At 42.1% G+C, this 21696-nt stretch overlaps 2 protein-coding genes across 2 annotated transcripts in view; both read left to right on the forward strand.

Moving 5' to 3' along the window:
• The window catches only part of LOC311298864 (NLR family CARD domain-containing protein 3-like), a gene marked incomplete at its 5' end in the record, with an annotated part of 30267 nt that extends 28692 nt beyond the window's left edge, over positions 1–1575 (forward strand). The window contains one exon of the mRNA XM_084422180.1: positions 1348–1575. Coding sequence (XP_084278306.1) covers positions 1348–1554 — 207 coding nt within the window. The 3' untranslated portion in view covers positions 1555–1575. The remainder of the gene's footprint in view (positions 1–1347) is intronic.
• LOC311305794 (uncharacterized protein) overlaps positions 1–21696 on the forward strand; it is a 1216100-nt gene that overhangs the window by 974056 nt on the left and 220348 nt on the right. The gene's annotated exons all lie outside the window — the stretch shown is intronic.

Here is a 21696-nt window from a genome sequence, read left to right on the forward strand (position 1 = left end):
TGATCCCCAGTTGATCCGTAACACCGGTGCACTGGCAAAGGTTAACAGGTTAATAACACAAAATTAAAAAGGTGATATCAAGCTTTAAATATTTGATTAAGACAGACAGTTTGATCATGGGTCAATAATTATATCAGTTTCTGTAGAGGCAGAACAATGTTTTTTTTCAGACATCAGGATCAGAACTGTTCATAACTGCTTTCAATTTAATCTTTGTATTTCACAAATATCTAATTTTGGTGCAACATATACTGTAACTTGTAAAAACCGAATAAGTGCATTTTAAAAGTCTGTGATCAGTGTCTGCCTGTAATAAGATCCACTGAAGGTAAGTTGACTGAACGCTAGTGATGGGCGCTTTCGAAACACGCTTCATGAAGCTGTGAAACCTTTACAAATCTTTTGATCGGATCAGTGGTTTGGAGTGTGTGTCAAACTGCCAAAGTCACATGATTTCAGTAAACGAGGCTTCGTTACGTCATAACTGTTTCCAAATGTTTGGAAATGTCAATGGTTCACCACTGGGGGGCGATGATCTCTGTGAACCCATGAATCATGCAGATTCACTGAGATTGAACAAGTGTCTGTGGGTTTTACCTGATCTCTGATCAGTTTTATACATTTGTAGACATTTTAATTAGACATTAGTATAATTAAAAGCAATAATAGTAGTTAATAGTCTCTTATTGGCCTGTTTAGCTGAGCCATCCATAAAATACACCGACACTGCCTCACGGTGCAGCACTAAAGCAGATTAACTACCTTTTACAAAACTTGTTTGATTGTCTTCTGCTTAAAGAAATACTTTTATTCCTTAATCTGATCATGTTAGTTTATACAGTTATTCTTTGTTCATGTTAGTTCACAGGGGATTTACTAATGTTATTCTGTTAACTTTTGTATTTAAAAATGTATTAGTAAATGTTTAAACTTAAGGTTATTAAATGCTGTATAGTATTGTCCATCATTGGTTCATGTTAACTAATGTAGTTAATGTTAACAAATGAAACCTTACTGTAAAGTTTTAGCAAGTAGACAATGTGTCTGAAAACAACCGACATAAACACATTTGACCCAGTGAGCAAACCAAGGGTAACATTGACATGAAAGACCCTTAAAGATTAAATGAAATGAATGTGTAAACTAACATAAATAAAACAACGCTTTCAACCTTTTTATTGTTACAATGTTGGTAGTATATTTAAATGAACAATGTGTAGTCTTTCTCCATGTTACCTTTACCTTGATATCCCTGTTTATTTGTCAGCAAAAGTCTGCTGGATGAAGATGAACACGTTAGTTGATCATCATAGATCTGAGTCATTTTCTCTTTCTGTCTTCAGTCTGAATAGATGCAGTATTACAGAGAAACAGAGTCTCATCCTGACTTCAGCTCTGAAATCAAACCCGTCACACCTGAGAGAGCTGGACCTGAGCGAGAATACACTAGGAGACTCTGGAGTGAAAAACCTCAGTGATCTACTGATGAACCCACAACTCAAGCTGGAGAAACTACAGTTAGTATCATTATACTGTACAGCAATTACAGTGTGACTGAAGTTTATTTATTTGAAGACAGCAGGGCTTATGTTTCAGTGTTTATAGCAGTGCACTTTCTGGGTTTTTTGAAAATATCGCAATGTCATTTTTTCCCAATATCGTGCAGCCCTAATTTAAAGTGTGATGTTTGTGCTTGGAAGCTTTCAAATGTTCATGTTAACAGACATTAGCTCTCTAAAGTTCTCTGAAGTGTGGCTGAAAAAGCCAAGTAAAACTTTAAATAACCATTGAATCAAATTCAAATTGTATTCTTATCTGTGAAATAAGCATGTAACCCGTTTCAACTCCACCACTCAAAGAATTGTTAAATTGTTCGCCAAATTTGTTGCTTCATACCCCTCTGACACTGGGTAGTTGCGCCCCTGGTCTCACTCATCCTTGCAAAGCTGCTTCAGCTCAGTGACATTTGTAGACTTTCCAGCATGAGCTGTGTTTCAAGTCCTTCCACAGCATTTTAATGGAATTGAAGTCTGGACTTTATTGGGCCATTCCCAAACTTTAATTTTCAAATTTTCCGACCATTTTCAGATCATAGACTTTCAGAGTTGTACAGTTTTAGTTAATTGCAATCTTGAAAGGGATGTTGATGTCTAACATATTAAAGTTCACTGAGCCTTTTGTTTGCCTCCATATTCAATTGTCAGTTTTTGCAACTGACTTTCAATACATTTGTATAAAGAATACAATTAAATTCAGTTTAAGGATTTATATTGTTCAGGTTTAACTGATTAATCAGCTGAAAGTTTTCCTCTCTGTTCTAGACTCTCTAACTGCAGTGTGACAGAAGAAGGTTATAAAAGTCTGGCTTCAGCTCTGAGATCAAACCCTTCACACCTGATAGAGCTGGATCTCACAGGAAATGATCCTGGACAATCAGGAGTGAAGGAGCTCAATGATTTACTGCAGGATCCAGACTGTCAACTGAAGACACTGAGGTGAGACGGGATCAAATAATTAACTAAATTAGCTATATGCAGGCTAAATATTCATAACTAATATATTATTTTAGATATATAATAAGCTGTACAATATGTTGCATCAAAATGATCAAGATCAGATCAGATGCTGCAGGTTCTGTCATGATGATGATAACCGTCAACACAGTTTAGTTGTGATACGAGCTACAGGTCAAATAGACATTATGGGTCAGTATATGTGTGCTGACATTCAGGAGTATACCTTGATAATTAACAATAATAGTTTTCCATCAAGCCCAGATTCACTGCATCTCTCTGCACCAGGTCTATGAGTCTCCAGATGTTCACAAACATGCAGTTTCACAAGCCAGTTTTCTCTGTGCTGACATTTCTCACTCCTCCTGCTTTACAGAAAGATCTTAATTTCACACTCTGTATTCATACTGAAAATCATGATCTAGTGAGCTTTTGCCCTTCTGCTCTGTGAGACCTTTCTGTTCTTATGCTTATGTTTGCTTTAAGACTGAGTGTTGCTCTAGTTTCTTTTAAATATATATATTTTTTGTGTATTTAAATGTTTAAGGAAAAATTTGATATCTAAATAACTAACTTAAGCTTGTCTTTAAAACAATAATTGATACCTGAATTGCCTCTTCTGCAGGTTTGTGAGTCCTGCTGCAGAGGAAGCCTGTCAGTATGTGAATAGAGTTGTGGGTATAAACCCGTTACTCCAGAGAGAGCTGAATCTGATTGGACATGAACTAGGAGACACGCGAGTGAATCAGATCGCTGCTCTACTGCAGGATAAACACTGTCAACTCAACACACTGACGTGAGTATTGCTTATTTATTTATTATATTACTTTTAAGCATTTTTTCCCTCAGTCACACAGAGCCAGAACAATTTAAAGTAATACAATTAAACAGTCAATTAAACTATTAAGCTGCAGCCCCACTTTTGAAAAATCCCCAGAATGTCACATGATTATGGCACTTTTTCATGTGTTCCATATATGGACTAAAGCTGCGTCCGAAATCGCGTACTATGGGAGTAGGTACTACATTTAAATTAGAACGTACTTCGCGACCGTTAAAAAAGTACGCTCTATATAGTATGAATACGGGTAGTATGAATGGAGTCAGGACGTACTGGTATTACGGTTGGTATTGTCACGTAACATGCGCGGTCACATCAGCGCGAAAATTTAAAGAGCCCATTCCACTGACTGCACCACCTTAGAGCAATGTTTTTAGTTCTTCATTCCGCTTTCGTCTGCGTTTTTACGTCGTTCGTGCTCACAATTCAGAGGATCACGCCTTTGTCGAGAGCTTTGGTGTAATTTCTCAAATAAGTTAAATATCATTTAGCCAATACATTTTACCCCAGAAAAAAAAAAAAAACCACACACACACACATACACTTGTGAACAATGACAGATGTTGATTTTTGGTAAGGCAAAAGTAATGTATTTGCTTGTGATATTACCATCAATGAATAAACATGAATGAATCAATAGTATGCATGTGTGTATCTCTGTTGATTTATTCATGGATGGCAATATCACAAGCAGTGTATATATATATATATATACATACATACATACATACATACATACAGGGTAACACACTGAGGTCAGATACAATACACACATATATACACACACATTAATATGCATGTGTATACATGAAGACTTCAGATGTAAAAGAAAAAAAATCTTCTAAAATGAGCATTTTTATCAAGCTTGTATATTTAGGTTCAGTAATTTCACTTTAATGACAATTAATAGGTCCTTTTCATTGCCATTAAAGTGAACATAAAACTGTGAAAATAACTGAACATAAACATACAAGCTTGATAAAAACGATCAAACTAGAAAAAAAATTCAGATGGCACTTATAGGCTTTTACATCTTAAGTATTCATATATGTGTTTGTGTGTATGTATATATATATACAGTGAGGAAAATAAGTATTTGAACACCCTGCTATTTTGCAAGTTCTCCCACTTGGAAATCATGGAGGGGTCTGAAATTGTCATCGTAGGTGCATGTCCACTGTGAGAGACATAATCTAAAATAAAAAAAATCCAGAAATCACAATATATGATTTTTTAACTATTTATTTGTATGATACAGCTGCAAATAAGTATTTGAACACCTGTCTATCAGCTAGAATTCTGACCCTCAAAGACCTGTTAGTCTGCCTTTAAAATGTCCACCTCCACTCCATTTATTATCCTAAATTAGATGCACCTGTTTGAGGTCGTTAGCTGCATAAAGACACCTGTCCACCCCATACAATCAGTAAGAATCCAACTACTAACATGGCCAAGACCAAAGAGCTGTCCAAAGACACTAGAGACAAAATTGTACACCTCCACAAGGCTGGAAAGGGCTACGGGGAAATTGCCAAGCAGCTTGGTGAAAAAAGGTCCACTGTTGGAGCAATCATTAGAAAATGGAAGAAGCTAAACATGACTGTCAATCTCCCTCGGACTGGGGCTCCATGCAAGATCTCACCTCGTGGGGTCTCAATGATCCTAAGAAAGGTGAGAAATCAGCCCAGAACTACACGGGAGGAGCTGGTCAATGACCTGAAAAGAGCTGGGACCACCGTTTCCAAGGTTACTGTTGGTAATACACTAAGACGTCATGGTTTGAAATCATGCATGGCACGGAAGGTTCCCCTGCTTAAACCAGCACATGTCAAGGTCCGTCTTAAGTTTGCCAATGACCATTTGGATGATCCAGAGGAGTCATGGGAGAAAGTCATGTGGTCAGATGAGACCAAAATAGAACTTTTTGGTCATAATTCCACTAAACGTGTTTGGAGGAAGAAGAATGATGAGTACCATCCCAAGAGCACCATCCCTACTGTAAAGCATGGGGGTGGTAGCATCATGCTTTGGGGGTGTTTTTCTGCACATGGGACAGGGCGACTGCACTGTATTAAGGAGAGGATGACGGGGGCCATGTATTGCGAGATTTTGGGGAACAACCTCCTTCCCTCAGTTAGAGCATTGAAGATGGGTCGAGGCTGGGTCTTCCAACATGACAATGACCCGAAGCACACAGCCAGGATAACCAAGGAGTGGCTCTGTAAGAAGCATATCAAGGTTCTGGCGTGGCCTAGCCAGTCTCCAGACCTAAACCCAATAGAGAATCTTTGGAGGGAGCTCAAACTCCGTGTTTCTCAGCGACAGCCCAGAAACCTGACTGATCTAGAGAAGATCTGTGTGGAGGAGTGGGCCAAAATCCCTCCTGCAGTGTGTGCAAACCTGGTGAAAAACTACAGGAAACGTTTGACCTCTGTAATTGCAAACAAAGGCTACTGTACCAAATATTAACATTGATTTTCTCAGGTGTTCAAATACTTATTTACAGCTGTATCATACAAATAAATAGTTAAAAAATCATACATTGTGATTTCTGGATTTTTTTTTTAGATTATGTCTCTCACAGTGGACATGCACCTACGATGACAATTTCAGACCCCTCCATGATTTCTAAGTGGGAGAACTTGCAAAATAGCAGGGTGTTCAAATACTTATTTTCCTCACTGTATATATATATATATATATATATATATATATATATATATATATATAAAGTATATATATATAAAGTATATATATATATATATATATATATATATATATATATGTATATATGTATATGTATATATATATGTATGTATGTATGTATATATATATATATATATATATATATATATATATATACATACACACACACACACACACACACACACACACACACACAACATACAAGCTTGATAAAAATGATCAAACTAGAAGAAAATTTCTCTAGTTTTGAACTTAGAGGCTTTTACATCTTAAAAAGGTGATATCAAGCTTTAAATATTTGATTAAGACAGACAGTTTGATCGTGGGTCAATAATTATATCAGTTTCTGTAGAGGCAGAACAAAGTTTTTTTTTTTCAGACATCAGGATCAGAACTGTTCATAACTGCTTTCAAGTTAATCTGTATTTCACAAATATCTAATTTTGGTGCAACATATACTGTAACTTGTAAAAACCGAATAAGTGCATTTTAAAAGTCTGTGATCAGTGTCTGCCTGTAATAAGATCCACTGAAGGTAAGTTGACTGAACGCTAGTGATGGGCGCTTTCGAAACACGCTTCATGAAGCTGTGAAGCCTTTATGAATCTTTTGTTTCGGATCAGTGGTTCAGAGTGTGTGTCAAACTGCCAAAGTCACATGATTTCAGTAAAGGAGGCTTCGTTACGTCATAACTGTTTCAAAACATTTAAAAATTTCAATGGTTCATCACTGGGGGGCGATGATCTCTGTGAACCCATGAATCATGCAGATTCACTGAGATTGAACAAGTGTCTGTGGGTTTTACCTGACATAAACACATTTGACCCAGTGAGCAAACCAAGGGTAACATTGACATGAAAGAACCTTAAAGATTAAATGAAATGAATGTGTAAACTAACATAAATAGATCAACGCTTTCAACCTTTGTATTGTTACAATGTTGGTAGTATATTTAAATGACCAATGTGTAGTCTTTCTCCATGTTACCTTTACCTTGATATCCCTGTTTATTTGTCAGCAAAAGTCTGCTGGATGAAGATGAACACGTTAGTTGATCATCATAGATCTGAGTAATTTTCTCTTTCTGTCTTCAATCTGAATAGATGCAGAATTACAGAGAAACAGAGTCTCATCCTGACTTCAGCTCTGAAATCAAACCCGTCACACCTGAGAGAGCTGAACCTGAGCTGGAATAAACTAGGAGACTCAGGAGTGAAAAACCTCAGTGATCTACTGATGAACCCACAACTCAAGCTGGAGAAACTACAGTTAATATCATTATACTGTACAGCAATTACAGTGTGACTGAAGTTTATTTATTTGAAGACAGCAGGGCTTATGTTTCATTGTTTATAGCAGTGCACTTTCTGGGTTTCCCGTAGGGCTGCACGATTAATCGCAATAAAACCGCACGCGATTTGGCAAAGGCTGCGATTATTTTAAGCGCAGCTTGTCAGTGGAGTGCGGCTGATCGGTAGTAAACACTGCCCCATTTGAACACCAGAGGGCGCTCTCACGCAAACACGCTAAATATGCCCCGCCGCAGAAGTACAATAACGGCGCATCATTCCAGGAAATCCCTGTCGCTGTAGCTGAATAGTCAGAAGATTGAAACGCTTTGATTAAACATGACTTATAAATGCACGACTGCCTTATTCTGTGTCAGAAGCTCATCATCTCACAGAAGGAGGAGCTCAACTGTCCTTATGAAGTGAGTTTGGAGTAAATGCATGTTATTAAATGTTGCATGTTATTAAAACGAGGTTCATAAATCATTCTCGTGTTTGGAAAGATATTTGACTCGTGTTGTTTTTTTCAAATGCACGTTATAAGTGACTCAAACTCACAGTGCTTTCAGATGGAGCAGCGTTTACAGAGCCGTACATCAATGACAAACTGCGCATAAAAAATAATCGCAGCCTTTGCGATTTTAAAATCGCGATAAGCGATCTCGATTTAAGTGCGATTACATGGAAATTGCGATTAATCGTGCAGCCCTAGTTTCCCCTATTGCTCACAGGGGGTTAAAGTGGGATGTGAGTGTGCCGTACGGACTCTTATTCTGGCTGTACTGAAGACGAAGCGGTTTGACCAATCAGATGAAAGGGTCGTTTCAGCGCCGCCCACATGTGCAAACGAAATATCAAAGCCATAAACCGATTTGTAAACCACAAACGAAAAATTTGAAATCGAGCCGAAATCTCATTTTCGAAACTAAACGAAACACCAAATAAACGATCCGTCTTTTCATTTCTCGTTATTCCATTCCAAACAGGAAATGAAATGATCAGATGATACACGGATTCGTGTGTTCATCCGTTTTCTGATTTTCGATTTTAATTTTTTCCAGAACAGCGAAAAACAAGAATTCAGCTTGATTTTTCGTTTTTCCTTCTGAGGTAGAAAAATGTATAAACAGCTGGAATATTAGAATTTTACACGTGGGCGGGAATGAAACGCCCCTTTCCTTTGATTTGTCAGCCGAAGATCAAACTGTCCCGTCATCAGTTCTTCCTCAGCTCCGCTCAGCAGAATAAGAGTCCTCGCGTTGTGATTCTTAACGCGTTTATTGCAACTACATTTCATCTTTTTTTTTCATCAAATAACCAGACTAACATGGCTCGACACAACCCGTACGGGGGAAAACACTAGACAGGGCTTTCTTCTGTGTAGACCAGGAGTTCTCAAGTGCCAGGGGTTTGCTATTTTCCTATTTCCGAACTGTAAAGTCACGTTTATTTTTATTTTATTTTATTTTTATCATGAACCACGCTGTTTTTTTTTCTTAAGTGACTATATAATGCATTTTACTTCAAATAATCTAAATGTTGACTTTGAAAAGTAGGTGCGTCAGAAGGCTATTCACTCTATTTTGGTTCATTTTTGGTGTGCGCCAGAAAGATGTTCAAGGAGACTGAGACGCGCTAAAGCAGCGCATCATGTTGTTTTCTTTATTTTCCAAAGGCATGACATTTTGTAGTCATTTTGAATGTACACAAATAAAAATATAAATGTTACTGTTTCGAATGACAGAGTATTAAACGACAGAATATTATTATTTCCCCTGCTGAGCAACAAATCCAAGTGATGTCGCCGGTGCATCGCTCGCTCACACAGCATCTCTATCAGTTCACTTCTGGCATTGCTAACATCGCAGCCTGTTCATTATTAAAATAAAACACAGTCAACCAAACATATAAAAAGTTATTCTGCTTAATTTAATTGGTCTTTTGTACAATATAAAGGCTGTGCCGCACAGTAGGCTACTTGCTGTTACTCCAAACTCATTTCCCTTGCTGTGAAGATGCTGATTTAGCCTATACATGTATTGGGACTCGACTTAAGTATAAAGCCTTCTTTACATTACTAGTTAGCATCCAAATGTGACATTGCAAATATGGAAACTTTGGACCGAATGAGAGATGCGCGAAACTAACGTCGGTACAGTTTCAGTTTCGATTCAAATAAATTCGTTTAGGCTTGGCGTTTAAAATTGGCTAAATGTTGTTTATAATAAAGGACAAAATAGGCTATTTTTATAAGCTATAAGGCTATATTTTTATTATACGTGGCTACTTGTTTTTGATTCTTGTTGTTTTCTGAATAGGCCTACCATTCATTTAAGTATTTGACATAGGCTACAGTAAGGGGAAGTAAAATACGCATAGACATAGCCTATATGTTATTAATAGTGTTTATAATGTTAATGTTGCATTTTATTTACCGATCTTTTACACTATTTCTGAATAAGATAATAATAAAATGCGTTTGTTTCCCTCTCAACATGACCCGGTGCGCTGCGATACAAGCGCACATCTTTGAGATATAAATTAATACATTTTAATAAAACACAAGGCCTACATCATAAAACTCAGGAGAGTATGTATTTTAATATCTCTGTTGTTCTCTGTTCTCCGGTTGTTAGATAGTCAGTCTGAATGTCATGCATTTACGTTAATATAGACATATTATATTGTCAATGCATTATTCTTTTCTTTTTGTATTAGTGTTAAAAATATTAAATTTACAAGTAATTATATTGATTTATATCTTCATTTATTATTTAAAAAAAAATTACTGGGCGAGGGCGACCATGTAGGCTAACAGCTGTCATTTAGGCTATCTGCATACCCAGCTGATGCAAAGCGTAGGTGAATTTATATCTACACAGAAGAAAGCCCTGTCTAGTGTTTCCCCAGTACGGGTTGTGTCGAGCCATGTTAGTCTGGTTATTTGATGAAAAAAAAAGATGAAATGTAGTTGCAATAAACACGTTAAGAATCACAACGCGAGGACTCTTATTCTGCAGTGCAGAACTAAGGAAGAACTGATGACGGGACAGTTTGATCTTCGGCTGACAAATCAAAGGAAAGGGGCGTTTCATTCCCGGCAACGTGTAAAATTCGAATATTCCAGCTGTTTATACATTTTTCTACCTCAGAACGAAGTACAAAAAATCAAGCTGAATTCTTGTTTCTCTTACGAGAGGTTCTCTCGTATTGCGTAAGTAGCTTACGCTGCGGGTTAAGTCATCTTTTCTCGAGATTTGAAGCTAAAAATTATCCTTAATTTAGTTATCTTGTCAACGCAGTGCGGCAGCCAGCAGACCTAGAGCAGGCTTACTAGCGTGCTCATTGGCTGCCCTGCGGCAACTGCAGCAGCCTATGGCTGAGCCCTGGAGTGACGTCACGCCCAATGAGCGCGCTCGGCGCGCTGCACGCATCACAGCCCGTAAGAGGGGCGTGGCTTAGTGTATAAAGGTAGGCTCAGAGGCTGCTTTCTCTGATTTTTGTCTCTTCAGCGAAGCTCTCTGCATCGCTGGACTCTGAGGAAGCCGCCGTTGAATCAAGCGACTTGCAAGCCGAGGATTCTGCCTGAGGAAGACGGCCGCTTCGCCGTCTTCAGCCATCCCTGCCTGCTTCGCTATCCGGCATTATATCCTTTCTATTAGGGGTGTAACGATTCGTTTTACCAACGATTCGATTCGATTCGCGATTCATGGTTGTCGATACGATTCAAGGACGATATTGGTTCATTTAGAACGATCCGATCCGAAACGATTCAGTGACTTGAAATCGATTCAGTAACTTTTTAGCCAAAAATTCTTGTAAGGGAATCAGGTATCAATTAATTATAGATATAAACAAACAAGTAAACAACAATTAATGTAAAATGCATTCACATTTTATTTTAATAAGTAGGACTGAACGATTATGACAAAAATGATAATTGTTGATTATTCCCTTGAAATTGTAATTGTGATTATTAATTACGATTATCACAACATAGAATGATGTTTTGAATAGTTTGGCCATGGGACCCACATTTCCCCATGGTCATCAAGCCGCGACCCACCTTTTTAGGAATTATATAAGCCTATTATAATACATTTGTTTACACAAAAATTGTTGACACACAAGTTCTGTCCCCCTTTACTTAACACATTTTTTTTTAAGAATATGACAAATACTGATAGACAGTAGGCACTGCGAGGTTAAGCTATTAAATAGCAGTCCCAAACTAGTTTTTGTTAATACAATCTTGGTATGAGCCACCACAGTCATATAAAAATATACAAAACCAGTAAGTGGCATTTTGTTATGGAAACAAACAACAATTAGGCTACCATGGTGATACACAATACTTAGAAGAACTGGTAAAGAAACATGGAAACTGCTCCTGATAAATAGCAACACACATGACGTACCAATAACGTAATTTATTGGTATTTTACTTTTATTTCTTAACTTACTAATTTACGACGTTGCATGCTCGTATTTCTTTTGCGCTTTAGTGAAGTGATACAGCGCGCTCCGGCGCATTTGCGCGTGCAATTGAAGAGTGCGCGCTACTGCAGTATAGCGGGTGAGAGGACAGGACAGTCCGTGTTGTCTTTGCGCTGCTGCTGGAGTGGCGCGTCACGCATGGCGACGACGACACAGATAGGCAGACTGAATCGAGTAACGTTTAACGCCTTTATCATTAAAAGTGCAAAGAAAAAACATCCATATAAAGTCTAGCGTGCTTAAATCCAATGCGCTATTTCCTAGTATCGATACAATCGATTCATTACCTTTTAAAACGATATTAGATCGATATATGTCGTCCGGAAGGCCAACTTGCCGAGCACAGATCGATCCAGTTGGATCGTAGGAATATAAATCGATACATCGATGTAGTTGATGAATCGTTACACCCCTACTTTCTATTATTGTTTGTTCAGGCGTTTGATACAAAATGCCCTGCATTTCATGCAAAGGTCCGCTCAGCGATGGAGACCGCCATGTGATCTGCGCTCTCTGCCTGGGACCGGAACACGCAGCCCTCGCTCTCACGACGAGCGGCTGCGAACTGTGCGAAGAACTGTCGATGTCGACCCTGCGGGCTCGACTCGCCTTGTTCGACGCTCCCGCTGTCTCTCCGTCTGCCTCCACCGGGCCGCGTAAAAAGAAACGCCGCTCTCAAAGGCCACCGGAACCCGCAGCAGCTGCTGAGCGCTCGCCGGAGCCCCGCCTCACTATCTCCTTCTCCGCCCCTCTTCCCCGACGCGCAGCGGCCGGCCTTCGCCCGCACTGCCGTCGCCCCAAGGGATGTAGCGGATGACACAGCTATCTCCGACAGCTGTTCTCTCATGGCTTCAGACAGCGAGGAGTGGTCTGGATCTCACCGCTCCGCCTCCTCAACACAGGGCTCTAGCCGGTCCCGCGCCAGTGTCGACGCGGAACTTCTCCGCCTTCTCACCAAAGCGGTCGACCAGCTGGGACTTGAATGGTCCCCACCGAAGGCGCCCGCGCCCAACAGGCTCGACGGGTGTTTTCTGCCTAGCCGCCGCCAAGCGCCTGCCTCTAGGTCAGCACCCTTCCTGCCTGAGCTCCACACTGAGCTCTCAAAGTCGTGGAACGCCCCATTTTCCGCTAGACTCCGCTCATCGGTCTCCTTGACCCTCTCCCAAGTGGACGGGGCCGTCGAGAAGGGGTGTACTCAAATTCCCCCGGTTGAGGAAGCCGTGGCAACGCACCTTTGCCCGCCATCCGCCAGATGGCGCTCAAAGTCTGCCCTGCCGTCCAAAGCCTGCAGGACCACATCAACGCTCGTCGGCCGCGCCTTCTCCGCCGCCGGCCAGGCTGCTTCCGCCCTGCATTCCATGGCTGTGCTACAGATCCTCCAAGCCGATCTCCTCCGCGAACTGGATGAGAGAGGCCCGGATCAAGCCGTGCTGACGGACCTGCGCAGCGCAACGGATCTGTCGCTTCGCGCCACTAAGTCCGCTGCACAAGCCATCGGGAGATCTATGGCTTCGCTCACCATCACCGAGAGGCACCTTTGGTTGACGCTGGCGGATATGAGCGACACCGAGCGATCCGTTTTCCTCAACGCCCCGCTCTCTCCCACCGGCCTGTTCGGCCCAGCGGTCAGCGGGATTGTAGATCGCTTCTCGGAGGTACAGAAGGCGTCGCAGGCTATGAAGCGCCATCGAAGCGCCCAGCTCTGTCAGTCCCCTTAGAAAAGGCTACTGCAGCAGCTTATATCGCAGCCAACGAGCCAGTAACACAACTCGCTCGCCTGCCCACAAACGCCGTTTTCACGGCGACCCAGAGAAATCTCATAAAGAGTATTGTTTCGGATCTTCCGGCTCACGCCGAAGGTGTTTTGAGTGTAAAAAATGTGCCCACAACCCTGTGCTCACCACTACACACAAACACGATCTCCCCGGTAACGCTCACAGAGCGCACTCTCATAAAGCGAGCACGCGCCACTCGAGTGCTAAGTGTAGAGTATGTGCCCACTGTTCTGTGCCCACACCTACCCGCTGCCCGCTCTGTCACACAGTTACCTCGGGACGCAGATCCTATAAAGCTCCCAAACACTGGCCGTGTTGCGAATGTAAGCCCTGTGCCCGCTCACGAGCGCGCGTACTTACTGTCAAACACGTTAAACCCTATGTCGCTCTCGCGCCATGGGTTTCTAACAGCAAAATGTGCTCCGTCCACAGAGACCGAGCCGTTGTCTGCTGTACAGCCGGTCACCACTGTCTGCGAGCCCCGTGTGCGCCGCCCCATCCGCTCTGATACAGGTTCCCCATCCCGCACAGTGCGGCGATCTGAACCCGGAGATCATTCGACCCCTAGCGATGTGTGTGAAAGCATGGCAAGCTATCCAGGGCGTGTCAGAATGGGTGCTGAATACTGTAACGCACGGCTATTCGCTTCAATTTGCTCGCCATCCACCGCGCTTTTCAGCACGGGTCAAGACGAGAGTGAACACAGAGGCAGCACATCTGCTTCAGGCAGAGATAGCAAAGCTGTTGCGCAAGGGAGCCATAAAACAGGTACATCCTTCTCTGAGCGAGTCAGGCTTTTGCAGCCGCTATTTTCTCGTACCCAAGAAGGACGGACCGCTAAGACCTATTTTAGATCTGAGACATTTGAACAAAGCCCTCATGAGACGGCCGTTCAAAATGATTACAATCAGACAAATCCTCGCGCAAATTCGCTCAGGAGACTGGTTTATCTCTCTCGATCTGAAGGATGCATATTTTCAGATCCAGATAATACCCGGTCACAGGCCATTCTTGAGATTCGCCTTCGACGGTCGGGTATATCAGTACACCGTCCTGCTGTTCGGTCTATCTTTGGCACCCCGTACATTCACGAAGTGCATGGACGCGGCTCTCGCTCCCCTGAGAAGACAGATACTGTCTTGCGGATACTGAACTATCTGGATGACTGGCTGATTCTAGCGTAGTCAGAGACAGAGCTTTTGTCTCACAGAACAGCGCTTCTCAGCCATCTGAAAAGTTTGGGTCTCTCGGTCAACTGGACCAAGAGCTCATTACTGCCCCGTCAGTCAGTTTCCTTTCTCGGAATAGAACTGGATTCGGTGGCTATGACGGCCAGATTGCCGGAGCAGCGCGCGCGCCGCATCCGACATCTCGCCGCGTCTTTCCACATAGGCAGTCAGACTCCGCTGAGGACATTCCAGCGAGTCCTGGGGCATATGGCTTCAGCTGCAGCGGTGCTCCAGCTGGGCTTACTGCGCATGCGCCCGCTTCAACGCTGGCTAAAAGCGCGAGTGCCTCACCGAGCCTGGACGGCCGGCAGCCTACGAGTCAGGGTGAACCATGGCTGCGTTTCAGCCCTGCAGCCCTGGCTGGCAGCCGAATGGTATCGCACAGGAATGACGATGGGAGTTGTTTCTCGCCGGAAAGTTGTCTCGACAGACGCGTCCAACCGAGGTTGGGGAGCGCTCTTAGAGGGCAGACCGGTCTATGGCCTCTGGTCAGACCAGGAGAGTCTCCTTCATATAAACTGTCTAGAGATGCTGGCGGTCGAGAATGCGCTCAAGCATTTCCTCCCATACCTACAGGGCCACCATGTACTAGTCCGCACGGACAATACGTCAGTGGTGGCCTATGTAACCCGTCAAGGTGGTGTCAGATCCAAAACGCTCTGCACCCTGGCAGAACGCCTCCTTGTGTGGGCTCAGCACTCACTGCACTCGCTCAGAGCCGCGCATGTGCCGGTTCGCCTGAACGAAGGTCCAGACAGACTGTCCAGGGACAATGTTCCCCCGGGGGAGTGGTCTTTGCATCCCCAAACAGTCCAGTCACTGTGGCGCCTTTTCGGCGGAGCGAAAGTCGACCTCTTTGCGTCAAAAGACAACGCACACTGCCCAAGGTTCTTTTCAAAGAGCGAGGACGCGCTGGCCCAAGCCTGGCCCAGCGGCCCGCTGTACGCTTTCCCCCCGGTCTCTCTGTTGCCACAAGTCATCGGGAGAATCAGGGAAGTGCGCCACACGGTGCTCCTCATAGCCCCGTATTGGGAGAATCAGACGTGGTTCCCAGATTTAATACGGCTGGCGGACACAGCCCCCTGGCCGATACCGGTGAGAAGGGGTCTCCTCTCTCAAGCCCACGGCTCGATCTGGCATCCTCATCCAGAGCGCTGGTCTCTGCATGCATGGATTCTCAACGGATACCCGTTGACTTGCCAATAGGGGTTGTGAACACGATCACACAGTCTAGAGCTCCCTCCACGAGACGGCTCTATGCATCCAAATGGTCTGTGTTTAATAAATGGTGCACCGCCAAGGGGCTGGACCCACAAACATGTGGGGTGTCGCGTGTGCTTTGTTTCCTCCAAGAGCTGCTGGACATGGGCAGGTCCCCCTCCACGCTCAAATGGCGCTTTTCCACTGCATGGTACGGCACGGTTCGGCTCGGTACGGTTCGACTCGGCGCGGAACGGTTCGGTTCGCTTCGCTTTTCCACTGCGTGGTACGACTCGACTCGGTACGGCACGGTTCGGTTCGCTTTAGCTCGGTTGCTTTTCCATTGCAGTTAGTACCGCTTCAAACTGGGTGGGACTGATCGTTATAGTTGCCGCCTCTACTGCCATGACATCATCGTAAACGCGCCACATTTCAAACGCACAACACAGTGGATGGTGCTCTTGAATTCTCGGCATGTGGATGTTTTTAAATTAAATTAAACGTTCTTATAATGGTTTACTATATGGAAGGAAAATTCTTAACGTGTAATTAAACGTTGCGTTCATATTCTGGGCTCATCTGATTTTTTGTACATAGCATAGCCTACTTTATGATTTTAGCATCATAATGATTAATAAATGCACGCACAATTATCTGTGAACTTGATTTGAACAAATGCCTTTCAACTTGTGTGTGCAAAATTCAGAATTAAATGAATGTGCAGCAATCTTTATAAATAGAGAGTCTAGGCCTAATGTACTGTTTTAGCCTACTGCCATTGAAAAAGCACATTTAGTTAATGTTATGTTATTTTTTTCCATCTGCCTATGTTGATTATGAAAAGTGAACAGCACGAGTAGAGAGACATGGAGCGAGTCAGACATAATTTTGACCACTTCATTAAGTTTTGTTTTGTAGAAAGCATTTCTTTAAAGTGAATTTATAAATCGTTTTGTATAAATTGTATCTTAATTTTAATATTTTTTTCATCAAACAATTGCCTGGATTGAATAAATAAGATGCAAAATAGACAATTTAATCATTGAGGCGCCCGAGCGGTCACTTGCATTGTACGTTAACTGGAGCGCATCTCATCCTCAAATACACAAAGCTTGAAATGTCTTTAAACGAAATAATTCAAAACAAAAAGAAATAGGCTACTCTCTTGTGTAATCCATTATGTGCATTTCTCTCTATAGGCGCGTTTACTACGAATATGGCGATCGTCAACTTCATCTTTGCCATGCACAGACACTGACAGAAAACACTATTTTATAAATAAAAATCAGTGCACGCGTTTTAATAAAATTAAAACTTTAATTGTGATCATTAAAAAGTTTTGCTCATTTATTAATAGTATAGCCTATATATAGGCTATAGGCCTAATTTTATTAAATTGAACAAGCCAAAATTCAGCATTCAATCAAATATTCAAAAAGACTTAATAATAATGTTATTTCAACATAATATCTCGTTATTTCGACATAATGTGTGTGCAACAAGCAAGATGTGCATTTGTAAATCCGGGGACGCGTGCACTGATTTTTATTTATAAAATAGTGTTTTCTGTCAGTGTCTGGCAAAGATGAAGTTGACGATCGCCATATTCGTAGTAAACGCGCCTATAGAGAGAAATAACATTATTATTAAGTCTTTTTGAATATTTGATTGAATGCTGAATTTTGCGAAATTTAATAAAATTAAAACTTTAATTGTGATCATTAAAATAATTGAATATTAAATATTTTGTGGCCAAGTTTTGCTCATTTATTAATAATATATATATATACACACACATATGTGTGTGTGTGCCCTCAGAAACTACAGCGTTGGCTGTTGTCTACTGGCTATTTAAATCTAGCGGGTTTGACTCGTGCATGGTCTCGTGTCGCAAATACAATGACACTGGTAGTGACGATTCTGTCTGACCAATCAGTGATCTTCAGTGTTTTCACGTCACATTTTAGTATCGGTACGGTACGCTTGGAACCTCAACAGAGGTGGTACCATTTAAAGCAAGCCGAAGCGAGCCGTACCGTACCGTACCATGCAGTGGAAATGTGCCATAAGTGAGCCGTACCGAACCGAGCCGTACCGTACCATGCAGTGGAAAAGCGCCAAAGCGTGCCGTACCGAACCGAGCCGTACCGTACCATGCAGTGGAAAAGCGCCAAAAGTATATGTTGCGGCCATCTCAGCTTTTGCCGACTTGGCGCTGGGCCACGTATTAGGGAGGAACGAGTTCATCATCCGCTTCCTTAGAGGAGCCAGGAGAATGAACCCCCCCGCGACCCCCCTCGGTTCATATTTGGGATCTTTCCCTAGTCCTAGAGGCCATGAAAGTGCATCCCTTTGAACCCATGGAAAATGTGGATATGAAATACCTGACGCTCAAAACTGTTTTTCTGATAGCTCTGTCTTCAGTCAAACGTGTGGGTGACCTACACGCGTTATCAGTTAACACCACATGCCTCGAGTTCGGACCTAATGACTCAAAAGTCATTCTCAAACTGAGGCACGGTTATGTTCCCAAGGTTATGGGCACACCCTTCAGAGCTCAGGTCATTTCTCTATCAGCTTTGCCAACAACCGGCAGCGAGATTGACAGTAATCTCCTTTGCCCTGTCAGAGCGCTGAGAAATTACATTACACGCTCCGCCGCCGTCAGGCGCTCGGAGCAGCTGTTCGTTTCGTTCGGTGGGCGCACCAAGGGTCTCGCCGCCTCGAAACACACTCTGTCCAGATGGATAGTGGACGCTATTGCAGCTGCTTATGCGTCTAAAGACCTGCAGTGCCCACTGGGCATCATTCAACTAGAGGCTTGGCCTCTTCCTGGGCTTGGTCTAGCGGAATTTCTATTCATGACATTTGTACGGCGGCGGGCTGGGCCTCCCCCTCTACATTTGTTAGATTTTACAATCTGGAAGTTCCCGCCCTGCAGGCTAAACTTTTATCAGTCTAAGTCTCGGTGCGCGGGCTACTGCTGTGTAATTTAGCTCTCCTGGTTGAGCTGCACTTTACAGGGTAGCCTTCATTGGGCGTGACGTCACGCCAGGGCTCAGCCATTGGCTGCTGCAGTTGCCGCAGGGCAGCCAATGAGCACGCTAGTAAGCCTGCTCTAGGTCTGCTGGCTGCCGCACTGGGTTGACAAGATTACTAAATTAAGGATAATTTTTGGCTTCATATCTCGAGAAAATATGACTTTACCCGCAGCGTAAGCTACTTACGCAATACTCGTTCCCTCTTCTAGAGAGAACAGAGGATACGTTAGTAACCGATACGTTTTCGTTGTTTTGGAAAAAAAGAAAATCGAAAAAGGACCTGTTTTCTCATTTTTCTACTTTCAAAAAAAACGACTGAACGAATGATACACGGATTCACTTCCTTTTTCGTCTTTTTATTTTTTTCAAAAAAACTAAAAACAAGTATTCAGCTTGATTTTTCACTTTTCGTTCTCAGGTAGAAACATTTATAAACAGCTTGAATATTTGATTTCTACACGTAGGCGGGAATGAAACGCTCCTTTCGTCTGATTTATCAGCCGAAGATCAAACTGTCCCGTCATCAGTTCTTCCTCAGCTCCGCTCAGCAGAATTTAACATTTCAAAGCCGCGATGTACAGAAAATCACACAAAGATATAGAAAGAAATGTATAAAAACATTTTGGATCAATAAAACTAAGAAATAACATAACTCCAGAAAGGCCACACTGCAGACAGGATTTGCATTTCACATGCAAATCAAATTAAATCGGCTAAATTACCTGTGCGAGCAGGCTCTAAGTACAGCACAACATCGATGCACCGAAAAAATTAATAATTAATTTACTAAATTAAATTAGAACAGAATATACCTTTCTAATAAATAAAAATACAAAACGAAATAAATCAGAATCAAGTCACAAGATGAGGAGCAAATGTGTGCAAAATGCCTAAAGTGCAGGGGAACATATATTCAAAACACAAGCCACAAATAGTTAGATTAGATAACCCTGACAGATCAATAAATAAATAAAAATAAAGAAATTATTAAAATAACGATAGTAGCCAGAATTTTCAACTTTGTCTTTTTAACTGCAGAAACAACAATAAATGCTAAACTGGAGTGGCAGTCTTTAGCTAAACATGTTCACAGCCTCCAAAAATCAAATTACAACCGGCTGAAAAGTGTTAAATCACTTGTACCCTAACGTTACCTGATCGAGAGAACAAATGCAGTCTTTCACTCTGTCTGTGTCCGTTGGAGTCTTTTGTGCGCACGGATAAAATACATTCTAAAACACTTAACGTGAAAAACGTTTAACGACTTAATCTCCTAAAATAGTTACATTAAAATATCAGATTATGTAAAGATAACGCTGTACTAAAATAATAATGATAAAAAGGGAGAAACCCACTGTGAGGACAGTACAGCGCTGGACTGCTGAAGGTGAGCTTATGTTGCAAGATTGTTTCGATTCTACTGACTGGTCAGTTTTTAGTGATTCTGCTACCTTGCATGAGTACACTGAAGCAGTTACGGATTATGTTAAATTCTGTGTGGACAGTTGTATTCCCACACGTACTTTCTGTGTTTACCCTAATGAAAAACCGTGGGTAAACAAAAATGTTCGCGCGAAATTGCATGAGAGGACAGTTGCTTTTAAATCTGGGGATGATGCTCGTTACAAGAGCGCGAGATACGAGCTTAGGAATGCAATTAAATCTGCTAAAAAATTACATAGGGAGAAGATTGAGCGATATTGTTCTGAAGGGGACTCTAGGCGTGTTTGGCAAGGCCTACAAGCGGTCACCAGCTATAAGGCCAAACCTAGCGGCGTCATAACAAGCTCTGCTTCTTTCCCAAACGACTTGAACAACTTTTATGCTCGTTTTGAATGCGCTGCTGAGGCATTGACGCGGGGAACATCTCCAATTGGGGATGTGCATGTTAAAGTACCTTTATATGGGAACACACACACAGACATATCATCTCCCGATGGGGTTACCCTTGGCAGTCAAGCATATCAGGTCTCAGTTGCCGATACTTGTAAAGTTTTTAAAGCCGTGAAAATAGGGAAGGCTGCTGGGCCTGATGGCATTACTCCGCGAGTCTTAAGGACATGTTGTAATCAGCTTGCATCTGTTTTTACTGATATTTTTAACCTGTCACTCTCTTTTTGTATGGTTCCGAATTGTTTCAAAAAATCAATAATAATTCCTGTGCCTAAGAAAACAACTGCCACCTGTATGAATGATTTTAGACCTGTAGCCTTGACTTCTGTGATAATGAAGTGCTTTGAACTGCTTGTGAAATCATATATTAACAACTGCATTCCTGTCTTCACTGATCCACTACAATTTGCATATAGATCAAATAGAGCTGTGGACGATGCTGTATCTTTGGTTTTACATTCTGCACTTCAACATCTAGAGGGTAGGGATACGTATGTCAGGATGCTGTTTGTTGATTATAGCAGTGCCTTCAATACCATCAGACCTTCCATTTTAATTTCTAAGCTGTTAGACCTGGGCCTCTGTACTTCCATCTGCAGGTGGATACAGGACTTTCTAACAGGTCGTTCTCAGACAGTTAGAGTAGGCACTACATACTCAGCCCAAATAATGTTAAATACTGGAGCACCTCAAGGTTGCTGTCTTAGTCCTT

The sequence above is a fragment of the Rutilus rutilus genome, assembly GCF_951802725.1.
Source record: "Rutilus rutilus genome assembly, chromosome: 1".
Classification (NCBI taxonomy): Eukaryota; Metazoa; Chordata; class Actinopteri; order Cypriniformes; family Leuciscidae; genus Rutilus; species Rutilus rutilus.